This window comes from Pongo abelii, chromosome 4, assembly GCF_028885655.2.
Source record: "Pongo abelii isolate AG06213 chromosome 4, NHGRI_mPonAbe1-v2.0_pri, whole genome shotgun sequence".
In the NCBI taxonomy this organism is placed as follows: domain Eukaryota; kingdom Metazoa; phylum Chordata; class Mammalia; order Primates; family Hominidae; genus Pongo; species Pongo abelii.
Window position 1 is genome coordinate 98,205,351 of NC_071989.2, and position 25,989 is coordinate 98,231,339.

The 25,989-nt window shown below is 36.5% G+C and overlaps 2 protein-coding genes across 4 annotated transcripts in view; one reads left to right on the top strand and one right to left on the bottom strand.

Annotated features, from left to right (window-relative positions):
- Nucleotides 1-914: 914 nt before the first annotated feature.
- On the bottom strand, nucleotides 915-25,942 carry MBLAC2 (metallo-beta-lactamase domain containing 2). Its single transcript, XM_002815724.5, has 2 exons — nucleotides 25,124-25,942; nucleotides 915-4,259 (listed from the first exon to the last, which is right to left on the bottom strand). The coding sequence occupies exons 1-2, from the start codon at nucleotides 25,575-25,577 to the stop codon at nucleotides 3,874-3,876; spliced, it is 840 nt and encodes a 279-aa protein (XP_002815770.1). The 5' UTR covers nucleotides 25,578-25,942; the 3' UTR covers nucleotides 915-3,873.
- POLR3G (RNA polymerase III subunit G) overlaps nucleotides 25,527-25,989 on the top strand; it is a 41,076-nt gene continuing 40,613 nt past the window's right edge. For 2 of the 3 annotated variants that reach the window (XM_009240887.4, XM_063724181.1), the window contains exon 1: nucleotides 25,527-25,603. The gene's annotated coding sequence lies outside the window, so the exon portion shown is untranslated. Of the gene's footprint in view, nucleotides 25,604-25,764; nucleotides 25,965-25,989 lie in introns of those variants that run through there. The other variant, XM_054555734.2, reaches the window with a different exon arrangement.

Sequence of the window (25,989 nt, forward strand, 5' to 3'; positions counted from 1 at the left end):
TTCTTCTCACTGGAGATGAAGAGTTATGCCAAAATAAATCTGCATAAACAAACCTCCTAAAGTAATCCTTATCTTCCATTGGTTTCTCCCATGTATTTTCTGTTCACTTTCCCACAATTTACCACCCTCAGCCAAAACTCCACTTTCCTTTGTCTTGTCACACCTCCACAATTTGTCATTTTTTGTTAAAATGGTATATAAGTGCTCAGGCCTATCTGCTTCTATGGGTCTTCATGAAGGCCTGTGTGTATACATAAAAATATTAACATTAAATAAAATTTGTATACATATGCTTTTCTCCTATTAATCTGTCTTTTGTCAGTTTAATTCACAGCCCCAGCTATAGAACTTAAGAGGGTAGAAGAAACGTCTTTCCTCCCTTACAGTAGTTATCTTTTTCTTACTGATTTGTAGGCATTCTTTATATTTGCTAAATTGTTTTATGTTATACAAATTGTGATTTTTAAATCTCTTTTTAACTTGATTTCATCTAAATTCTAAGACATTTAAAATTTTGATGTAATTTTGCTTTTTGTGTCTATATAAGGCAGATCTTCCCCATTCCAAGGTGTTAAATATGATTTCTTTTAATACATGTGTGGTTCTGATTTTCACATTTAGGTCTTTAACCCATTTGGAATTTATTTTTATAATGGCAGGGGCCATTTTTCCCACATCAACAATTGTAACACTTATTGAATAGTCTATCTTTTACCCATTGATTTGAATTGTCATATTTCTTAATTACAAAAGGCTTATATGAGTATTTTTCTGTTTCTGGGTTCTCTATTCTTTCTCACGAATTTAGTTATCTTATTGACCATGAGCTTCTCAAAACTGCACTTTATACAGCAAATATCCTTGCAAGAAATTAAATAGAAACTTGCTAATGTTATAAAAATATCAATTATAGATTGAAATAAAATGACTAATTTATTACACAAGTGCTTAGTTACACTTATCTGAAAATTATAATAGGACAATTGGTGCATGTCACATTCATATTACTATCCATATAAGAACAAATACATTTAGTCAACTATATCAGGATAACACACAAGGTTTTTGTTTGTTTTAGGCTTCTCAGTTGAAAGAAAACATCAAGTAAGGAAAATGAATTTCCAATGATTAAGTATTAACAATATAAATAATAAAAATTACTTCTAAATGTCTTACATTTTGACAACTTTGAATTATACTTACATACTAATATTTCCAAAAAATCGTAAGTTACAAGGGTCACTGTCAGGGTGAAAATATATTTTGAAAAGCTTTTTAAAGATATGTTATTATTATGCTTTAACATCATTTGATTTATTCTTGGCACACATGGCATCTTGAAAAGTAAAAATACACCTTGCCAATTTTCTGCTATTGTGCAGATACAAGAGAAAGAAGTGTGGGGCAGACAGACTTGTGTTCAGTTACCAGCTTTGTCCAAAATTGTGTTGAGGCTGGTCAATTACCTTTTGGTGCTGGGAGTAAGATTAAATTAAATAACGCATATTTTAAATGTACAGCATGGGCACTCAATAAATGATATACTTTACCCTATTTATTCACATTGAAGTAATAGCAAAATATCACAGTTCTATGTTGTGGTACAATTTGAAAAACTGAAATAATTGGGAAATTAAAAAATAATAATGTGTTTTGAAAAATTGCATTTTATAAATAAATCCTTCAGCAGGTTTAAATATTTCCTAATAAAACTTAGTGCCTACTATACCCTGATTTTTTAAAAAAAGGCCTAAAATATGATAAAAATGGTCAGTGGTTAAGGACTTTTGGTTTTCCTTTGTGCTATTGATATAAAAATAATGGCTTTATTTAAGGCTTAGTAAGTGATTATTTGTAGTTGCCCTGAACCAAATCATTATTCTCAATGTTGCACCCAGTTGAAAGAGACCTGCTGCCTTGGGTGACCATCATAGAGAAATGCCCATGATATTCTATTAATATAATTGAACCAATCATACCCTCCTTTTTGATTGAAGTAAAGGTTCATTTGGTGGCATATGGCAGTTCAGCTTGTCTCCCATTAAGAATGACTCATATACACAAACACAAATCAATTTTTCTCATGCTAAATATGTGGTGTTTGGAATATACTGGATTCCTGAAAATTAAATTTATATTTTCACAAGGAATAGACTATTCTAGATTAGCAATGCTTATATCCCTGTTCTTGGATTGTTTTGTTTCCAACTCTGACCATCTAACAAGTTCATCCTTCCAAATTTGACTCAAAAACCCCTCCTCCAGTAAACTTTGCCTAACCAAAGTTCACACCCTTCCATTTATGTCCCTTACATGCATGTATAATGTACATTAACTTGCATACACTATTATTTATATTTTGTGTGCTTTCAACTTTTACTTATAATGTTGTCTTTGACTTTTTTTAGCCTCCACAGTGTTTAGCGCTGTGCTACACATGTATATATGTGACTGTGTGTGTTTGCATGTGGGGATGTGTTTGTGTATGTATATGTTTATGTGTGTGTGAGTTGAATGAATAAAAAACTAAAGAACCTGGGCATCTGTAGGGTAGAAAAGTTTCGTAATTTTTCAGAAACCAAAATTGCTGGATCTTCCTAACGTTAAAAAATCTGATTTCCAAAGCAATTTCAGTCTGGTTTTAGATATGTCAGTAATAAAAAGGCAGTGGGAAAAAACTGTTTAAAACCCTTTATGAAATATTCTAAAAGTCCTTTTAACAAATTATTATTAACAGCACCAAACTAAAACTTTTTACTAAATAGTGGTATAACCGTTTATATGACTTTACGAACATAGACTTCTCTATTCAAGACAAAGAATACTGAACAGGAATAGGTGTTGTGAATCAGGATACAAAAGGCAATTCACCCTAAGTCAATAGCTAATGCACATTTTGCAATTAATTTAAAAATCCCTCTGTAGTACATATGCATGTTAAGTAAAAGAATAGCTGCAGATCTTCATAGTTGTTTTAATACTGTAAAACATAACACAATACTGAAGTCGCTATTTAACAGGAAAAATTTTGTTTATAATAGCTGTTAATATTAAAATAGAATATAATGATAAAAAATTATTCTCAATGTGTATATTTTCAAATTTGCCTGACAGTGTCCTTTTAAGCAATCTGACAATTTGTAGTTAGATAACAGACATTTGCATTTCACTTTCATAACTGAAAATATTACTTACACAATAACAAACAACAATATATAGTAGCTTTTTACTGAAGCACTCTGAAATTTATATTTAAAGCTTTGCAATAAAGCAAAATTCACTGTACTTTTCATAAGTTATATTACATAACATGTCATGTATGCTATAATTATACAAAGAATAAATACATGAAATGAAGCATAAAAAATTCAGGACCATAACAATGGAATATTTTAGTTGTCATTCTCAATGTTACTTTATATGTCTGCAATAAGTTCTGATGTATTTTAAACCCAAGAACCTTTATCTTTAAATAATACACTAAAAATATCAAGTTTAAAGTATAAACATAATACTCTACATGCCTTTTTTCCTAGGTCATCAAGGAAATAAAACAAGACAAACAGAGGCGAGGGCAGTTCTTTCTCTTGCCATAAAATCTCTCTTTGCTTCCCCATAAACCTTTATGTTATTTCTAGAGCATACATTACAAGATGACAGCTTTGGCAAAGTATAAGCTTATTTAAGTGGCTTCTTTCTTGGAAGAAAGAAAACAAACTAACAATTTTCTTTTTGGCTTATTCATTCTCAATCTTTCTCTGATATATAATAGTGGTATAAAAGCACTTCATGAAATGCTCACTATTAATCAGTTAAATAGCACAGAATGAATTAATGTATATAATTAATCAAAATATATTATCAGTATAGATACTAGGGTGAGGTCCTAGAATTTGTTACACGTAGAGCTAAACTTGCAAGAGATCGCATGGCAAAAGTAGAAACTTTGTGACATATCCCAGCTTTTGAAATATAGTTAGAAGCCAATCGAAAAAGCCTTTCAGCACCAAAGGTATTGAAGTGCCCAGGAAGCACCTTCTCTACCAGACCTCTGTCCACTAATTCTATTAGACGTTCACAGGTTCCAACATAGTCACTTATCCTGCTGTATGGGAGCCAGTCAATCAGTGATCCATCATACACGACGTCTCCACTGAAGAGAATCTTTCGGTCTTTGTCATGTAAGCAAATACTGCCCCTGGAGTGACCTGGCATGTGCATAACAGTGAGCTGTCTGTCACCAAGGTTGATCACATCCCCTACAAATGGAAACAGAGTTTACAGATAAACATGTTGTATACTTGACTTAGCATTTAAAGCATAGAAGAGCATTATATGCTTCCAAAGAAATTGGGAAGGATGACACTTTATTTCATAAATACTGTATTTCTTAATGATGATTTAAAAATAAGCTGCCTATAGTTCATTCCTATTGTTTGCTAGACCAGTGTTTGTCAAAGCAAGTAATGTGGAACACTACTTCTACAGGCTATCGTGATACATAAATGAAAAGGAGATAGTTCTGTGGTCAAATAATTTGAGGAACTCTCACTTTAAAGAAAATTAAGCAGCTTTCTTTTCAGAAAGACTTCTTTGAGCTTTTATTATATGAATGTATACTGTGAATATACACAAAGTAGATACAGTTGTACAATTTCTCAAACTTGTTTGATCGTGAAACTTTTACTTTTCAGCACATCTATGGTACCAGTATCCTGTTGACACAATTAATGAATGTTGCTCTAGGGAATTTTATTGTATTTTGCCTCTTGTTGTATCACCCTGTCAGAATTAGGGCTTGAGGAATTGATATAAATGATGATGCTCTAATATGTGAGTAATAATCTCCTTAATCTCTGACCCAGGAACCTCAAGTCTTCTGTCAGAATACATTAAACTCTGGCAGGCTAACTTGCAAATAGGGTAAAATCTCAGATTTCAGTTACCGACAGCAGAGAGGAAATGGACCAACATGGGTGGAAAATTGCTCTGTTTCACTGGAATTAAATTAGTATAAACTTGAAGTAAATCATGGTAAATTAAAAGATTCCTAATGTAATCTCTAGTGCAAGCACATACACAGGAAAAAATTTAAAAATATATAGCTAAAAAATTAATAAAGGAATCAAAATGGTGTAATAATCAGGATTTGGTAAACATAAAAAGGCAGAGATTGTCAGACTGGATTAAAAATCAAGATATATGCAGCCTACAAGAAAGAAACTATAAGGCCAAAGACACAAACAGGTTGAAAAGCTTAACCATATTAAATATTACTGTGAAGAGAACTAGGGCAGCTAATATTAATATATTAATAATATAAGACAAAATTGATTTTTACATGAAGAATATTACTAAAAAGAAGTAATTTTATGAGAATGTACATTAAATCAATACACTGATAAATAACAATTATAAATGTACATGCACATAAAACATCACCAAAAATACATGAAGCAAAAACAAACAGAAATAAACAATAAACAATTCAACAATTATACTTGGAGAGTTCAATATTCTTCTCTGTGTAATTCATAAAATAAGTAAACAAAAAATCAATAAGGATATGGAAGACCTGAACAACTCTATCAACCAACTTGACCTGACAAAAATAAAACACTTTACTCCAAAATAGCAAAGTACACATTCTTTTCAACTGTAGTTGAAATATTCAACAGGCTATAAAGCTAGGCCATAAAGCAAGAATCAATAAATGTAAAAGGAATAAAATCATACAAAGTATGTTCTCTGACTACAACATAATTATATTAGAAATAACAAAATGAACAGAAAATTGATAACATGTAGTCTTTTTGTTTTTTCTAAGACAGAGTTTCGCTCTCTCGCCCCGGCTGGAGTGCAGTGGCGCAATCTTGGCTCGCTGCAACCTCTGCCTTCCAGGTTCAAACAATTCTTGTGCCTCAGCCGGCTAAGTAGCTGGAATTACAGGCGTGTGCCATCATGCCTGGCTAATTTTTATATTTTTAGTAGAGACGGGGTTTTGCCATGTTGGCCAGGCTGGTTGCCATGTTGCCAAGGCTGGCCTCAAGCGATCCTCCCTCCCTGGCCTCCCAAAGTGCTGGGATTACAGGCATGAGCTACTGTGCCCAACCTTATTATGTGTTTTTAATAGACAAAAAATAACAAATTAGGAAGAACAAAAATAAATATGGGCAATATTCAAATATATGTAAAGCAAACAGCAAACTTCTACATTGTTTATGGATCAAAGAAGAAATCAAAGGGAAATATAAAAATATTTTGAATGAATGAAAACAAAACATATCAAAATGTATAGAATACAGCTGAAGCAGTACTTAGAAGAAAATTTATTGCTTTAAATGCTTATTTTATAAAGGATTAAATGTTTAAAATCAATAATCAAATTACTATCCTAAGAAGTTAGGAAAAGAAGAACAAATCAAACACAAAGTAAGTGTTAATAGAAATAATAAAGGGCAGAGCAAAAATAAATGAATACAAATACCAACAGAAAAAAAGAGATGAAACCAACAGTTGTTTATTTGAAAACTACAACAAAATTGATACACCTGTAGCTAGACAAATCAAGAAAAAATTAGAGAAGATACAACTTGCTAAAATAGGAATTAAAGAAGGAACATCACTACAGACCCTGAAGAAATTAAAAGGAGAATAAGGGAATATTATGAGCAATTTTAAGCCAACAAATCTGACAACTTATTTGAAATGAACATATTCTTAAAAAGAGACAAATTATCAAAAGTGATCCAAGAAGAAATGAAGTTTAAATAAATGTATATCAAGCAAAGAAATTGATTAACAATTTAAAGTCTCCCCACAAAGAAAAGTCTTGGCTCAAAGGAGGCTTCATTGATCAATTCTGTCAATCACTTTAAAACGAGACAATTTCAACCCTATATAATTTCAACCCATATAAAGACTTTCAGAATATAGACGAGAAATCTAACTCAGTTATTACCCTCATAAAAGCCAGACAAAGACAATATATTAAAATAACAACAACATCAGGCCTGGTGCGGTGGCTCACTCCTGTAATCCCAGCACTTTGGCAACATGTGGGAGGATTGCTTGAGGCCAGGAGTTTGAGACCAGCCTCGGCAAAATAGTGAGACCTCCGTTTCTATAAAAATTAAAAATAAATAATAAAAAAAAGCCAGGCAGTGTGTTTTGTGCCTGTAGTCCCAGTTACTCAGGAAGCTGAGGTGGAAGGATTGCTTGAGCCCAGAAATTTGAGGCTGCAGAGATCTATGATGGCGCCACTGCACTCCGGCCTGAACAACAAAGGGAGAGACTCTTTCAAACAAAACAAAAAAAAGCCTATACACAAATATACCTAATGAATGCAATCTTAAAATTATTGACAAAATATTGCCAAATCAAACCCAGCAACTTATAAATAGGAAAATGACCAAGTGGAGTTTATCCCAGAAATATTAAGTTTGGTTTAACTAGTGAAAATAAATTAATGTAATATACTGTATTAATAAAAGAGAAAGCCATATGATTATCTCAATAGATACATAAAAAGCATATGACAAAATCCAATTCTCATTCATGATTAAAACTTCCAGCAAACTAGGAATAGTTGGGGAAGGTCTTGAACTTGATAAAAGTCACTTATGAACATCTAAGTGTTCTATTCAAAGAGGTAATACCTCTTTGAATAGAAAGTCTCCTAAGATAACAAGGCAAGGATGTCTGCTCTTACCATTTCTATTCATTATACTGAAGATCCTAGACAGTGTAATAAGCCAAGAAAAAGAGAGTAAGGTCTCACAGATTAGAAAAGAAAATCTGTCTTTATTTAGACATAATCTTACATACAGAAAATCCTAAGTAGGAAAAAGCTAGAGAACTAAAAAACAAGTTTAGCAATGTCACAGGATAAAAGATCAACATACAAAGATAAACTATATTTCTATATGCTTCAAATAACTATCAAAAATGAATTTTAAAACATTTGACTCAAAATAGCATCAAAAAGAATAAAATACTTGGGAAAAAATTTGACAAAAGATGTTTTGTAATATATGAACACTGTATAATGAAAACTACAAAAACACTGTCAAGAGAAATTAAAGAAGACCTAAATAAAAGGAGAGAGAGGCTATGCTTACTGACTGACTCAATATCACTAAGGCTCAATATTGCTATGATGGTAATGTAACCCAATTTTTCCAATAGCTACACTGCCTAATAAAACTTTCTGCAATGATTGAAATGTTGGTTCTCAATACTGTTCAATATGGTGTGGCTAATGGTACTTGAAATAAAGCTAGTACAATTAAGGAATTAAAATTTTAATTCTAACCAATATTAATTATTTTTTTAAAGAGATAGAATCTCTGTCACTCAGGCTGAAGTGCAGTGGTCTGCTTATAGCTCACTGTAACCCCTGAACTCCTGGGCTCAAGGGATCCTTCCAAGTAGCTGGGACTACAGGTATATGACACCAGCCCAGCTAACTTAAAAACTTTTTTTAGAGACAGGATCTCGCTTTGTTGCCTAGGCTAGTCTTATACTCCTGGCCTTAAATGATCCTCCAGCCTCAGCCTCCTAAGTAGCTGGGATTACAGGTAAGCCACCATATCCGGTAATCTTAAATTTGATAGCCATACATGGCTAGTGGCTACTGTAATGGCCAGTAAAAATTCAACATAATCTCAGTCAAAATCTTGACCTTTTTTCGAAGAAACTGAAAATCTGACTCTAAATTTCACATGGAAATGCAAATGACCCAGAATAGCCAATACAATTATGAAAAAGAGGAACACAGTAAGAAGACGTATACTAACTAATTTCAAGAGTTAAAATAAAACATGGCTTCTCAGTCTTTTGGCTAAGATCAAGCGTACAATAAAGCTACAGTAATCAAGATACTGTGTTACTGACTAAATAGACATAATCGATGTGAGAGAACAGAGAGTCTGAAAGTAGACACAATATTGTCAATAGATATTTGACAAAGGTCAAACAAGATAATTCAATGGATAAAATGACAGTCTTTTTGACAAATTGGACTGGGATACTTTGTATATCCATTTGCAGACAAACAAATAAGAATCGAGAACCTCTCAACCCTCACTTCACAATATTCACAGAAATTAACTGAAAATGTCATAAACCTAAATATGGGAGCTTCTAGAGAAAAATTAGGGGAACATTTTTGTGACCTTGGGCTAGACATAGAGCTCTTAAATATGACACAACAATCATAAAACATGAGACAAAAATTGCTAACTGGACTTCAAGTTATAAACTTTCTTGCTTAAAAAGACACCATTAAGAAAATGAAAAGTCAGGCCACACATTGGGAGAAGGTATTTGCAAAATGTATATCTGATAAAATCTTGTATCCGGAATATATAGAGCTTGCATAACTCAATAATAAAAAAGCTGAATTTTTAAAAAAGATTTTAATATACCATTTAATAAAGTGGATATCTGATTAGCAAATAAGTACCAAAAAGATGCTCAACATCATTAGTTTTTAGTGAATGCAAATTAAATCACAATCAAGTACCACCACACACTCACTAGAATGGCTAAATTGAAAAGGATTGACAAAACCAAGTGTTGAAAAAGATGTCAGCTGGGCGCATAGCTCATGTCTGTAATCCCAGCACTTTGGAAGGCTGAGGCGGGCGGATCATTTGAGGTCAGGAGTTCGAGATCACCCTGGCCAACATGGTGAGACCCCGTCTCTACCAAAAACACAAAATTCGCCGGGGGTGGTGGTGCATGCCTGTAATTCCAGCTACTCAGAAGGCTGAGGCAGGAGAATCGCTTGAACTTGGGAGGCAGAGGTTGCAGTGAGATTGCACCATTGCACTTCAGCCTGGGCAACAGAGTGAGACTCCATCTCAAACAAATAAAAAATAAAAAAATGTAGTTGTTGGGTAGAATGTTCTGTAAATATCTATTAAGTCCATTTGTTCTAGGGTATAGTTTAAGTCCATTGTTTCTTTGTTGACTTTCCATCTTGATGACCTGTCTAGTGCTGTCAACAAGTGGAGTATTAAAGTCCCCCAGTATTATTGTGTTACCATCTATCTCATTTCTTATGTCTAGTAGAAATTGTTTTATACATTTGGGAGCTCCAGTGTTAGGTGCATATACATTTAGAATTGTGATATCTTCCTGTTGGACTAGTCCTTTTATCATTATATAATGTTCCTCTTTGTCTTCTTTAACTGCTGTTGCTTTACAGTTTGTTTTGTGTGATACAAGCCTGCTTACCTTTGGTGTCCATATGCATGGAAAATCTTTCTCTACCCTTTTACCTTAAGTTCATGTGAGTCTTTATGTGTTAGGTGAGTTTCCTGAAGACAGCAGAAACTTGGTTGGTGAATTCTTATCCATTCTGTCATTCTGTATCTTTTAAGTGGAGCATTTAGGCCATTTACATTCAATGTTAGTATTGAGATGTGACGTACACTATTCTATTCATCACACTATTTGTTGCCTGGATACCTTGTTTTTTTGGGGGGGTTTTGTTGTTTGTTTGTTTTTTACATTGTTATTGTTACATGTTATATAGGTTTTGTGAGGTTTATGCTTTAAGGAAGATTCTATTTTGTTGTATTTCAAAGTTTTGTTTCATGATTTAGAGCTCCTTTTATCAGTTCTTGTAGTGCTGGCTTGGTAGCAGTGAATTCTCTCAGCATTTGTTTGTCTAGAAAAGACTGTATCTTTCTTTCATTTATGAAGTATAGTTTCACTGGATACAAAATTATTGGCTGATAATTGTTTCGTTTAAGAAGGCTAAAAATAGGACCCCAATCCCTTCTAGCTTGTAGAGTTTCTGCTGTTAGATAGGTTTTCCTTTATAGGTTACATGATGCTTTTTTCTCACAGCTCTTAAGATTCTTTCCTTTCATCTTGACTTTAGATAACGTAATAACTATGTGCCTAGGTGATGATCTTTTTGTGACTAATTTCTCAGGTGTTCTTTGAGCTTCTTGTATTTGGATGTCTAGATCTCTAGCAAGGCTGGGTAAGTTTTCCTCGATTATTCCTTCAAATAAGTTTTCCAAACTTTTAGATTTCTCTTCTTCCTTGGGAACACTGATTGTTCTTAGACTTGTACATTTAACGTAGCCCCAGACTTCTTGGAGGCCTTGTTCATTTTTTTTTTTTTTTAATTCCTTTTTCTTTGTCTTTGACGGATTGGGTTAATTCAAAAGCCATGTCTTTGAACTCTGAGGTTCTTTCTTCTGCTTGTTTGATTCTATTGCTGAGACTTTCCAGTGCATTTTGAATTTCTCTAAATGTGTCCTTGATTTCCAGATGTTGTGACTGTTTTTTATTTATGCTATCTATTTCACTGAAGAATTTACCTTTCATATCTTGTATCATGTTTTTGATTTCTTACATTCTATTCATCAGCACATGGAACATTCTCCAAGACAGACCATATGATAGGCCACAAAACAAGACTCAGTAAATTTAAGAAAATTGAAATTATATCAAGTATTCTCTCAGACCACAGTGGAATAAAATTGGAAATCAACTCCAAAAGAAACCCTCAAAACCATGCAAATACATAGAAATTAAATAACCTGCTCTTGAATGATCATTGGGTCAACAATGAAATCAAAATGGAAATTTAAAAATTCTTTGAACTGAACACTAACAGTGATGCATAACCTATCAAAACCTCTGGGATACAGCAAAAGCAGTGCTAAGAGGAAAGTTCATAGCATTAAATGCCTACATCAAAAAGTCTGAAAGACCATAAATAGGCAATCTAAGGTCACACCTCATGGAACTGGAGAATATAAGAACAATCCAAACCCAAACCCAGGAGAAAAAAAGAAATAACCAAGATCAGAGCAGAACTAAATGAAATTGAAATTTTAAAAAAATACAAAAGATAAATGAAACAGAAAGCTGGTTCTTTGAAAAGAGAAATAAAATTGACAGATCATTAGTGAGATTCACCAAGAAAAGAAGAGAGACTATCCAAATAAACTCAATTAGAAATGAAACAGGAAATATTACAACGGATACCACAGAGACACAAAAAATTATTCAAGGTTAATATGAACACTTTTACATGTATAAACTAGAAAACCTAGAGGAGATGGATAAATTCCTGGAAATTTACAACCCTCCTAGATTAAACCAGGAAGATACAGAATCTCTGAACAGACCAATAACAAGCAGCAAGATTGAAATGGTAATTTTAAAAAAACTGCCAACAAAAAAAGTCCAGTATCAGATAGATTCACAGTTGAATTCTATTAGACATTCAAAGAAGAATTGGTACCAATCCTGTTCCAAAAGAAAGAGAAAAAGGGAATCCCCCCTAAATCATTCTACAAAGCCACCATCACCCTAATACCAAAACCAGGGAAGGACATAACAAAAAAAAGAAAACTACAGACCAATATCCCTGATGAACATAGATGCAAAAATCCTCAACAAAATACTAGCAAACTGAATCCAACAGCATATCAAAAAGATAAACCACCATGATCAAGTGGGCTTCATACCAGGGATCCAGGGATGGTTTAGATATGCAAGTCAGTAAATGTGATACATCACCTAAATAGGACTAAAAACAAAAATCACATGATGATCTCAATAGATGCAGAAAAAAGTATTTGACAAAATTCAGCATCCCTTTATGATTAAAACCCTCAGCAAAATCGGCATAGAAGGGACATACCTTAAGGTAATAAAAGCTACTTACGACAAACCCACAGTCAACATTATACTGAATGGGGAAAAGTTGAAAGCATTTCCCCGGAGAACTGGAACAAGACAAGGATCTCCACTTTCACCGCTTCTATTCAACACAGTACTGGAAGTCCTAGCCAGAAGCATCAGACAAGAGAAAGAAATAAAGGGCATCAAATCAGTAAAGAGGAAGTCAAACTGTAACTGTTTGCTGATGATATGATCACACAGCTAGGAAGCCCTAAAGTCTCACTCAAAAAGCTCATAGAACTGGTAAATGAATTCAGCAGTTTCTGAATACAAAATTAATGTATACAAATCAGTAGCTCTGCTATATACCAACAGCGACCAAGCTGAGAATCAAATCAAGAACTCAACCTCTTTCACAATAGTTGTAAAAAACAAAAAGAAAATACTTAGGAGTATACCTAATCAAAGACATGAAAGACCTCTACAAGGAAAACTACACAACACTGCTGAAAGAAATCATAGATGATGCAAACAAATGTAAACACATTCCATGCTCATGGATGGGCAGAATTAATGTTGTGAAAATGACCATACTGCCAAAAGCAATCTACAAATTCAATGTAATTCCACCAAAATACCACCATCAGAGAGCTAGAAAAAACAATCCTAAAATTCATATGAAACCAAAAAAGAGCCTGCCTAGCCAAAGCAAGACTAAGCAAAAGGAACAAATCCAGAGACATCACATTACCTGACTTCAAATTATACTGTAAGGCCATAGTCACCAAAACAGCATGGTACCGGTATAAAAATAGGCACATAGACTAATGGAACAGAATAGAGAACCCAAAAATAAAGCCAAATACTTACAGCCAACTGACTTTCGACAAAGCAAACAAAAACATAAAGTAAGAAAACGGCACCCTATTCAACAAATCGTGCTGGGATAATTGGCAAGCCACATGTAGAAGAATAAAACTGGATCCTCATCTCTCATCCTATACAAAAATCATCTCAAGATGGATCAAAGACTTAAATCTAAGACCTGAAACCATAAAGATTCTAGATGACAACATCAGAAAAACTCTTCTAGACATTGGCTTAGGCAAAGACTTCATGACAAAGAACCCAAAAGCAAATGCAACAAAAACAAAAATAAATAGATGGGACTGAATTAAACTAAAAAGCTTCTGCACAGCAAAAGAAATAATCAGCAGAGTAAACAGACAACCCACAGAATGGGAGAAAATCTTCACAATCTGTACATCAGACAAAGGACTAATATCCAGAATCTATAAAGAACTAAAACAAATCAACAAGAAAAAAAACAAACAATCCCATCAAAAATCGGGCTAAGGACATGAATAGACAATTGTCAAAAGAAGATATACAAATGGCCAACAAGCATATGGAAACATGCTCAACATCACTAAGTATCAGGGAAATGCAAATCAAAACCACAATGCAATACCACCTTACTCCTGCAGAAATGGTCGTAATCAAAAAATCAAAAAATAATAGATGTTGGCATGGATGCAGTGAAAAGGGAACACTTTTACACTGTTGGTGGAAATGTGAACTAGTACAGCCTCTATGGAAAACAGTGTGGAGATTCCTTAAAATACTAAAAGTAGATCTACCATTTGATCCAGCAATCCCACTACTAGGTATCTCCCCAGCGGAAAAGAAGTCATTATACGAAAAAGATACTTGCACACGCATGGTTATAGCAGCACAATTTGCAATTGCAAAAATATGGAACAATCTCAAATGTCCATCAATCAACAAGTAAAGAAAATGGGAATATATATATACATATATATGTGCATATATATATGTGTATATATATATACCACCATATATATATCACACAATACCACTCAGCCATAAAAAGGAATGAAATAATGGCATTCATAGCAACCTGGATTAAATTGGAGACTATTATTCTAAGTGAAGTAACTCAAGAAAGAAAAACCAAACATCATATGCTCTCACTCATATGTGGGAGCTAAGCTATGAGGATGCAAAGGCAAAAGAATGATACACCGACCTTTGGGAGCACGGCGGAAAGGGTGTGGGGTGGTGAGGGATAAAAGACTACACATTGGTTCAAGACCAGGCTGGTCGACATGGTGAAATCCTGTCTCTACTAAATATACAAAAATTAGCCAGGCGTGGGGTGGGCACCTCTAATCCCAGCTACTCGGGAGGCTGAGGCAGGAGGATCGCTTGAACACGGGAGGCAGAGGTTGCAGTGAGCCAAGATCGTGCCATTGTGCTCCAGTCTGGGCAACAAGAGTGAAACTTCATCTCAAAAATAAAAGACTACACATTGGGTACAGTGTATGCTGCTCGGTAATGGGAGCACCAAAATCTCAGAAATCACCACTAAAGAACTTATTCATGTAACCAAACACCCACTTGTTCCTCCAAAAACCAATTGAAATAAAAAAAGTTTTTAAAAAAAGAAAAGATTTGGAAAAATTGGAACCCTTACACACTGCAGTTAGGAATATAAAATGGTCTAATCACTTTGAGAACCAGTTTGGCACTTTCTTAAAAAATTAACATACATTTACCATATGACCCAGGAATTCTGTTCCTAGGTGTCTACTAAGGGAAATGAAAACATGCATCCACACAAAGACTTGTATGCAAATGTTCATGGCAGTATTATTCACAGCAGTTCCAAACTGGAAAGATTTAAATTTCCTTTAACAGGTGAAGAGATAAATAAAATGCTATATTCATATAATGGAATATTTGTCAGAAATAGAAAGGAATGAATTATTAATAGATGCAACAATATGGATGAATATCCAAAAGAAGCCAAATGGAAAATGGGAGACACAAAAGACTGTATATATACACATATATATGTATATACACATATATATGTATATATACAGTCTTTTGTATGTATATGTATATACATACATATATACATACATACATAGTCTTGTATATATATGTATATACATATACATATATATATATATCATGATTGTATAGAAAATTTTCAGAAAATCAAAACTATAGCAACACAAAACAGATCAGTGAGGCCAGGGGTGGCAGCAGGTGACTGAAAAAAAAAGCAGGAGGAAACTTTCAGGGGTAACAGAAGTGTTCTTGAACTAAATTGTGGTTATAGTTGCATGCAAGAATATATTTCCTAAAATTCATCAAACCATACACTTAAAATGGGTATATTTATGGTGTGTAAATATACCTTAATAAAGCTGTTAAAAAAGATATAATAAGTGGAAACAATCCAAATGTACATCAGTGGATAAATGGGTATTAAAATATGGTACATATTCATAAAATGAAATATTATTTGGTAATAAAAATAAATGAAGTACTGATTCACACTTCAACATGGATAAACTTTGAAATCATAATGCTAAGTGAAGGCAATTGTGAAGGTCCACACATTGTAATTTTTCCATTTAAATGAAATATCCAGAATAGACAAATCTGGGGTGGGGATAGGGGGCTGGGGATGTTGAGGGGGATGATGGCTAAAAGATATGGGGGCTATTTGTTTCGGAGGTAAGAAAAATATTCTCAAATTGACTGTAACAGATGTACAACTGAATATATTAAAAGCCACTGAATTATAATGTTAAATGGGTGAATTTTATGGTATATGAATTGTATCTAATTCATAAAAAGCTATTAAAAGGGATATAATAGAACTGAATGCAAAAAAATCATTAATTTTAAAGATACACATAATGCTTCAAATACATTTTCTGAATATGCTGGTACTTCTGGCTTTTGCTTTATAAGCCCAGGGATTCACATTATTTCTTTTCTGAATTTAGGAGTAAAGAAATTCCTTGTTATTTGAGTATCATTAGTACTTAAAAAAATAAGATGATTTAAAACTGGGACTAAATTTTTTGCGGGGGGGGGTAGAAAGGACTAAAATTTTATAGTACATAGTGGGAAATGGAAAACAGTTTAGTTAGAATTTCATTTTAAAGAATTACTAAATTTAATCTTATCAGTCGAGAGTCTTTTTGGTAGTTTGCTAATCTGCCTTGGCCACAGTTCCCAGTGAGATTAAATGTAATAATATTATGCCCTGTAAAGTGCTATTTTCTTCTCATACAGAAGGTCCTTTGGGCAAAAGTCAACAGCCTTAACAATTTTCCTAAAGGCCTCTCTTAATACTTTGAATTCCCAATTATTTGCTTTTGAAGTGCCATTTGTGTCATTATCTGTATCATTTCTCCCATCTTCCGTTGTGGACTGATCTGCCTCTACAATTCTACTGTTCAAAGCATGATCTGAGGACCAGTAGCAGTAGCAGCAGTAGCAGCTTTCCAGGTGTTTTTCATGCATGCAATAGTTTGAAAAACAAATCTAATCCAGACTTCTAGAATTTGCATGTGATAATGGTATACTGGGTGGCTAGTCAGGCATTAGCAGGGCAGGAGAGGGCTCTCCGCAACCCCACACACACATCAGGAATGTCAGGTGATGGTCAGGTGGTTGCTGAAACTCTCTCTCTAAAATAAGAATCAGCTGCAGCTCATGCCAGGGTAAAGCAGTCTCCCAACAGACAGAAACACCTGAAACTGGTGATCAGCAGCTTCCCAATAAGATTTTAAGAGGTGGGTGAGTGGGCTCAAGCATGTGCATTAACAGACAAAATGGTGGCGTTTAACTGGTATGTGACCTTCCAGGGACATTCAACTGGTAAGCGAAGAACGCCTCAAGTGAATATGCATAAAACTCCAGTAAACACATTGTGCATGCTCACCTCCCAAGCACTGGCAGGCCGCTGTGCATGCAGAAAGCCGACCCCAAAGGAAGAATTAGGGGAGAAGAGATGCAAGACCCCAGAAGTATGAGAACATATAAAACCCCAAAGCAAAAGGTCAAACTGCGCACTTGATCTCTGTAGTGCCCGCCTGGCCTTCTTCCAAGTGTACTTTACTTCCTTTCATTACTGCTCTAAAGCTTTTTAATAAACCTTTGCTCCTGCTCTAAAACTTGCCTCGGTCTCTCCTTCTGCCTTCTGCCCCTCAGTCGAATTCTTTCTTCCGAGGAGGCAAGAAGTGAGATTGCTGCAGACCCGTATGGATTCACTGCTGGTAACAATAAGAATCACCTGTAACACATGTTAAACACAAGTTTCTAGACCCACTCCAAAGTTTCTGAATTAATCTTTTGGGGAAGAGTCTGAAATCCGTATGCTGAACAACCAACCAAGGTGATTTTGGGAAAGCAAGTTTGGGAAGCAAGGAACTATACTAGTAGTTTTCAAACTTTAGTGTGCATCAGAATTCCCTGTAGTGCTTGTTAAAACACAGACTGCTGGGCCCCACCCCCAATTACTGCACTGATGGATCTGCACTGATAGACTAGTGCCCAAGAATCCACATTTCTAACAAGTTCCCAGGCAATACTAAGGCTGTTGGTGCAGGACCATGCTTTGAGAAATACTGCTCAGGCAGCATTGCCTCTTCAGTTATGACAACATGTGAAGAAGGATGAAGTAAAATACTGCATAGCCATAATTGCACTATACAATGCTATGCAATGTAATTCTATAAAATAATATCATATCTCTCAAATTATGGTATGCAGAACCTCTGCATCAGAATTACCTGGGGACTGTTAAAAATAAGGATTCCTTTGTCACACACAAGTCCTACAGCATCCAAACTTAGGTGTTAAAGCCTAGAACTTGCTATTTTTAACAAGCTCCTGCATACCAAAGATCTAGAACCACTATCACTATGCCTAAATGACTTTTCTAATGGATGATGCCAAGCACTGTATAACATAGGGCTAAATTCTCTGAAAGAATTTTTGTCGGGATGGTACTCTCAGGACACAAGAGCAAGAAGCCAGTTGGCATCTGTCCTGGGTAGCTGAAATCTATGTCAGGGCAGAGCCTCATTTGCTGCTTCATCTGCCCATTTTGTCTTGTCTGAATCCCAGTAGTGACATGAAGATGGTTTTGGACACTCCCAGAGTTCTTCACATTCCAGTCTTAAGGGACCAGAATTCCTTTATAGGATAATTAGTCCAGACTTAAGGTGCCTCTAGCGATTACAAACCACTACCACTTCCTGTATGATTGGCAGGTAAGGCAAACAAATTATTGCTAAGTTGATTTAGTAATAGAGCTACTGGAGACCAACTGTTTAATAAACGTAGAGAAAGGTTAAATGTAAGAGAAGACTGATCCAAAAAAGAAGCTATACAGAATTACCAATTCAGGGACAGCATCTTATTGATCTTTGGTTATATTGAGGTGATACTAAAATATTTAGCAATAGATACAATGTAAGTAGCCACCCATCAAAATGGATACCAACCGTAAGCAACTAATAAGGCCATGATTGCTGAATATCATTAGTTCTGCCATTATCCTGTGGCTTTAAAAATGCTTTCAATATGCTGATAATGCTCACATATAGAATTTCATGAGCACCTCTCTTACAAGAACCAGAAATGCCTATGAAGTGTATCATAAACACACAAACACACACGTACACAAAATCCAACTTCACCCTGATTTAATTGTCCAGATTCCCATCATTCTAGACTTCTCTTACGCCCTTTTCCAACTTGGCATCCTCTTATCTTTTAAAATTTCAGTTTATACACAAAAATATATATGTGCATATTTCAAATAAAATATTTCAGAGGGGCTTAAAATGTAAGAAAAAAATTTCTTTGCCCCATTTTTGCTCTATCTCCAATCTTGCTTCCATGATGCAACCACTTTTAACAATCTCAGCTATTTCTTCTGGTAGTTACCTCTACCAGATATAGTTATCTCTAAATAATGGTTATACTCCATTTCCATATTTACCAATTGGGTATACTGTGATTTCATGCATGTATTATCTCTTGGTTTTAAAATTTTATGTTAGCCATTGACTTCCACTGTGAAATAGGATTTTTAGTTCTCTTTACTCCCCACTCTCCACATACCATCACATCCCCCTGAAAAAGAATTATGATTCAACTGCTCCAATCTGGACCCTCTAAGCCTGGGGTACTATCATTATTAGAGTGTCATCTGCTGCATCTTCCTGATGCTTTCTTTTGAATTAGATTTCCTGTTTACTATATTACTTCTTTCTTGGTTCACTCCCTTATTTTGAAGGGACATATCCTAGTAGCTTTCTAAGTAACAGTATGTGGGAAATAATTTGAGAACTTGATTCTCAAATCATGGGATATCGAATTCTAGATTGGAAATCATTTTCATTCAAATTGGAAGGCAAGATTTCTTCTTTGCTACCTCCAAAACCATTCTATTCTGAGTACATAACTCTTTTGTTTACATTTCTTTAAGCTTGTAAAATCTTTGATCTCAGTGTTCTGAAATTTTACAGTAACATGCTTTAGTTTGGATGTGTTTTCATCTATTATCCTGCGAATTCTGTGGGCCCTTTCAATCTGGAAAACTTATATCCTTTAATTGTGTGATTTATTATTGGATTACCTCTACCTCTACTATTTCTTGTTTTTTTTTGTGTGTGTGTGTGACAGAGTCTAGCTCTGTTGCCCAGGCTGGAGTGCAATGGCACGACCTCGGCTCACTGCAACCTCTGCCTCCCAGGTTCAAGCAACCTCTGCCTCCCAGGTTCAAGCGATTCTCCTGTCTCAGCCTCCCGAGTAGCTGGGATTACAGGCATGCACCACCACACTCAGCTAATTTTTGTATTTTTAGTAGAGACGGGGTTTCACTATGTTGGCCAGGCTGGTCTTGAACTCCTGACCTCAGGTGATCTGCCCTCCTCGGCCTTTCAAATTGTTGGGATTACAGGCATGAGCCACTGTGCCCGGCCACCCTACTATTTCTTTTCTTTCACCTTCTCTGTCCTATCTCTGCATCCATTATTCTAAGGCTGGATTTTCCAAACTGGTCCTCCTACTTATTTTAGTCTTTTTCTCTCCTAGTTTCCATTTTCCCTTACTGCTGTTTAGTAGGTTTTTCAACTTTATCTTCCAGACCTGCTGCTACGTAATTTCTGATGTTTTAAATTCCAAGAGTTTTTTTGTTTTTTTGTTTGTTTTGGTGAATATTGTTCTGCTATTTATGTTTAAAACATCCTTATTGACTCTTGGATATCTTGAATGCAATAGCTTGTCTTATCCCCCGATGATATTGATGATAGTTCCCCACTCTCAAATTGCTTTATGCTGTTTGTTTTAATAGTTGATCTCATGTTAGAGAATTTTCTCAGTTTTTTTATAATGCTTGGTTGCCTGTTTAAGAGTTGGGGGGCATGAGTAAAAATGGCTATTGTCAAAAAGACAGAAAATAACAGATGCTGACAAGGATGTGGAGAAAGGGGAATGCTTGTACCCTGTTAGTGGGGATGTAAATTAGTACAGCAACTATGGAAAATGGTATGGAGGTTCCTCAACAAACTGAAAATAGAACTACCATATGACCCAGCAATCCCACTGCTGGGTATGTACATCCAAAAGAAAGGAAATCAGAATACTAAAGAGATAACTGCATTCCCATGTTCATTGCAGCAATATTCACAATGGCCAAGATGTGGAATCAACCTAAGTGTCCATCAACAGATGAATGGATAAAGACAATGTGGGACAATATACACAGTGGAATTATTCACTCATAAAAAATAATGAAATCCTGTCATTTGCAGCAACATGGATGGAACTGGAGGGCATTATGTTAAGTGAAATAAGCCAGGCACAAAATGACAAATATCTCATGTTTATACTCATATGTGGGAGATAGTGCTAGTATGGTGGCTACCAGAGGCTGGAAAGGGTTAGGGGGAAGGGAATGAAGAGATTGGTTAATAGGTACAAAAATACAGTTAGATAAAAGAAATAAGTTCCAGTGTTTGATAGACTAGAGTTAACAAGGATTTATTGTATGTTTCAAAATAGCTAGGAGATTTGGAATGCTTCCGACACAAAGAAATGATAAATGTTTGAGGTGACGGATATTCTAAATAACCTGATCTGATCATTACATTGTATGCATTTATCAAAATATCACACGTACCCCATAAGTAATTACAACTATTAGGTATCAATTAAAAAAAAGAAGGGGGGACAAGAAGGCTGCTTGCAGCACATGCATGGGGCCTGGTGACCAAGGCTTCACAGTAGAGAAAGAGGCCAGGATTTCTTAGGTATTCCTCTACATTGGTATCTTCGTCTTTCTTCTAGGAGGCAGATTCCCTAGATAACATGGGTGGGGAAAGGCCTGGCTCTCATCCTTCTAGGAAACTAGTAGAACACACACACACACACACACACACACACACACACAGGCCTGGCTCTCATCCTTCTAGGAAACTAGAACACACACACACACACTTTCTCTTGTTTTCCATACTGAGCCCTTCACACACACACTTTCTCCTGTTTTCCATACTGAGCCCTTAAGCTCAGTAGTAATTTGGCATCCTTCAATCAAGAAACTCCTTTGTTTTACTATCCCCAGAGAATAAACTAATTGGATGGGAGAGGGAGGGGCATTCACTAGAGTTTTAAGAGCTTCTTAAAAGGTTTTCAAGAAATTCTACTTACTCTTCCCTTTGCCGCCACTGAGGTACTGCCTATTGCTAATTCCTGTGTTTTTTAAGGCTTCGGCGGTGCAAACTGAATTGGCTCTTAATTTCCCTTTGCTGGCATAGTATAAAACTGTTAACTTAGTCACCATATCTACTTTCTAGCATCCGAAACAGTTACCCCCGCCAATGGGGATTTAAATTTAAATCACGGTTTTTTCACAGTACATTAATGGTGCTTCAGAAGACAGCCAAATTAGATGTGTCTGTTCAATCCACCACCTTCCTACAACCTATTTTAGCCTCTGCAAATGACTTAAGTCCGCCTGAAACCACTCCTCTGAGATAATATCTTGGTGACACTGGGCATATGGTTTAAACATGTATGTAATAGGGATCACAATGCCAGAACTTTGTATCATTTGACTATAGTGAAAAATGGGCAAAATGATGTATGCCCACTCAAGAGGTATGTACTATGTCAATTTAAGGTCTACTGCTATCTTAGAGGAAGATAACCATTTCACTATTAGTAGGGCAAGTTGCTTTTTTATCCAGAATAATGCACTGGATGGTATGGCTATTCTCTCCTTGTCCCTCATTTACAAGTCGGCTTTTGGGTTAGAGATACAGTGCACAGATTTATGCTTCTCCATGACAAGTGATCATCAATTCATTAAAGGAAATGTAGTAAATGATTTCAGCTCCTTGCATTCTACCAAAGCAATGAAGACTTTATGCTGTTCATGTGTGTAACTGTAAACAAATTTTTAATACAAATATTTTATGTATCCTCCCGGGCATCTGGATTATGTTAACAGCAAGTTAGCAGGAGACATCATTCAGAAGATATGAGAAATTAATATTCTTGAGAAGAGAGGAAATTAGACACTACTTGAGAGGGTGGGGCATCCAGCTCCTAATGAAAAACAACTTTTGATAACACGGATAACACAGTACTATCACCTTCAAAGTGTTTGGTAAACATTAAGCTTTCTTTTCACCCTTTCAAAGGCTTAAAGCACCACATAAGTAGTTTGCAAGTCCCTTTCAGCTCCAAAAATGTTGGGATTCTACCATCAACTGGAAACCTGGGTTCTAGTCCCAGCTCTTTCCGAGATGGGCTATGTGACCTCACACATGATACTCAGGCCTGCATAGGTTCTTTCTTCATCTATAAAACAACCCCTATCATTCTTTCACCTTTGATTTCACATTGCTGACAGAGAATCAAAAGTAAATTTCAAAAGTAATTTATTCTTTTCAACAATTTAAGTATATTTTAATACTAATGTAAACATTTTTGGTCCGGGTGTCAGAATTCAGTCTGAATACCTATCAACTGCATGGAAATCTTACCTCTAAAAGTACCCATTTTTATCATGAAACACAGTAATTAGGTGTGACTTTAATGTAAATTAAAATTTAGGTGTGACTTTAATGTAAATTAAAATTTAATGTACATGTACTTTCATCTCATATTGTCAGATAATGCAAGACTCCTATCTAAATCAGTTTTTTTTTTAAATTTAGATTTAAAACTTTAATGAAGACTTTTGCTGGGTGGGGGTGAGGTACAGAATCTTGCAATTTTTTTTAGCACCGATAAGCAGTACAATATTGCAATTTTTAAAATATCTCAAATGAGGAAGATGTTATCTGTGAGATAAACCGATTTTGGTAAAATATTTCATTATTTGCCATATTGTTTGATCATAAAGTGAGCTTCATTATACTGCAGCAACTGAATTTTTCTACCATATAGAGGCACGTTTTAATAAACCAAATTGGTAATTAAAATGGTCTCACGCTAAAGGAAAGAAGGGGCCTTTCACATTCCACTCAAAATTATCATCATATATTTATGAGGCAGGATTTATGTATGTTCTGCATGCCTTGATCTATTGTGCCTAGACTCGTATCCTAGCTTTTATCATGATCTGGCTCAGGCAAGCCATTTAACTGGGGGGTCAGTGGCCTCACTTTAAATGTGTTGTGAAGATAAAATGAAATTAAAAGTATTTTAAAAAGAAAATAGAAAACTAATATACCAAATATTGCTGATGTGGCGAATTAGCTCAATTATTTAAGTCCCTGCGTAGGGAGAATGGGCTGAGGCCCTAATCTATTTATTTTCATTCCATGAATTTCTCTCTGAATTCCATACTTGTCTTTCACAGAGCCAAAGAGGACCATGGCTACCTATGCATTAGTCCACATAATTTACCTCTACCGAAAATTACTTCCTTATTGATCTTTCTCAGGCTTTGCTTTCAACCAGACCAAATATCTGTCATAAAGTAAGACTCAGACATTCTATGTTTATGATTACTATCAAGCTTTTGCAATCGTGAGGCAACATCAAGAACAGAAACCTATCTGAAAGGTTTCCAATCGCATTAGCGGATTGGAATCACTGGTCTGATGACTCTCTAAGGCTACAGGTGGGAACTGCCCATACCCGGTAGTGACCAAGCTGATGAAGTCTGCAATTCTCAAAAGCCCAGATCATGACATGCACTCTCCGTGAGGCGTCATTCCTTAAAAGTCTGCTCACTACGAAAGCTCCTGGAAATGTCGGGCAGGTGCTTAGGGAAAGAATGAGAAATCCCTAGTCAGTCACAAGTCTCTGTAGTGTTACTACTACAGCCGACGCAGGAAACTGGCTAGGGAGGGGGTGGTGCCGGCTTTCAAAGGAGTACTCAGAATCTCCTTTGAAGATGCCAGAGCTGGTTTCTGGCAGGGAAGCGTGTGATGGCCTTGGCTCTGGTGAAGTGGGTTTTTACTCAGGGAAGGGTGAAACAGAAGTGATTCTGCGAGGTGCCAAAATAATCCCCTTTATGGCCACGCCAAGTCTGCAACATGCGGCACTCGGACAGTCTCTTCCCAATACCCTCCCTTAACGAAAGCGCGCGCCCGCGGGGGCCCATTACCATCCTGCAGGATGAGGGTGGGCTGCACCGCCTGTACCCGGAACTGTCTGGCCCGCCAGCCGGGGCTGGGCGCCCGCACCACCTCGCTATCGGAGAGCCAGGTCACGGTCTCAAAGTTGTCCCCGCGAGCCAGCGCCTCGGCCTCGGCGTGGTGCACGGCCACCCGGTCGAACTGGTAGAGGCCGCCGGAGTGGTCGAAGTGCACGTGGGTGGCCACGGCAAGCAGCGGCCGGTGCGCCGCGTCCTCTTTGGCCCCTCGGTCCTGCAAGAGGCCGGAGGAGTACAGGTACTCCGGGAGGCTGCGCAGCCCCAGGCCTGTATCGATCACCACGTCCTGCTCGGAGCCGCGTACCAGCCAGATGTTGGCACGATTGCCCGACTCGTAGAAACGTTCTTGAATCCAGAAGATACCATCGCCTAGAGACTTGTGGGCGTACCACTCGAGCGCCGACATGCTGGGCAGGGGTGCAGCCAGGAGGGGTGAGTGTGGGCGCGCGAGTCTCCCACAGGCTGTCCAGACACCGGGCGCTGCGGCTGTATGAAGCGGTCTGCCTGCAGCCAGGGAGGAGGCGCAGAGCGAGGCGGGGGCGGGGGATGCGGGGGTCGGAATAGGAGGAAGGACGCAGACCGACGCTGCCTGTAGCGTGCGCTCCCGCACCCTTCCGCCAGGTCGGCAGCAAGCAGAGGCTGCGACACCAGCACGGGAGAGCAGGAGCTACTGCAGCCTCGGCAGCCGCACCACGAGAGAGCTTTAACGCAGGGGCCACTGCAGCAGAATAGAGACTCAGGTGGCGACCCTTTCGCCACCTCGGGCGTGTGACAGCAGAGGCCCGGAGTGAGGGTAGGAAGCGCTAGGACCGCCCACC

Coding starts and splice junctions, on each gene's coding strand:
- MBLAC2 (XM_002815724.5), bottom strand. CDS start 25,577: ATGTCGGCGCTCGAGTGGTACGCCCACAAGTCTCTAGGCGATGGTATC. Junction 4,260..25,123: donor CACCCTCATCCTGCAGGATG/GTAATGGGCCCC, acceptor TTCCATTTGTAG/GGGATGTGATCAACCTTGGT.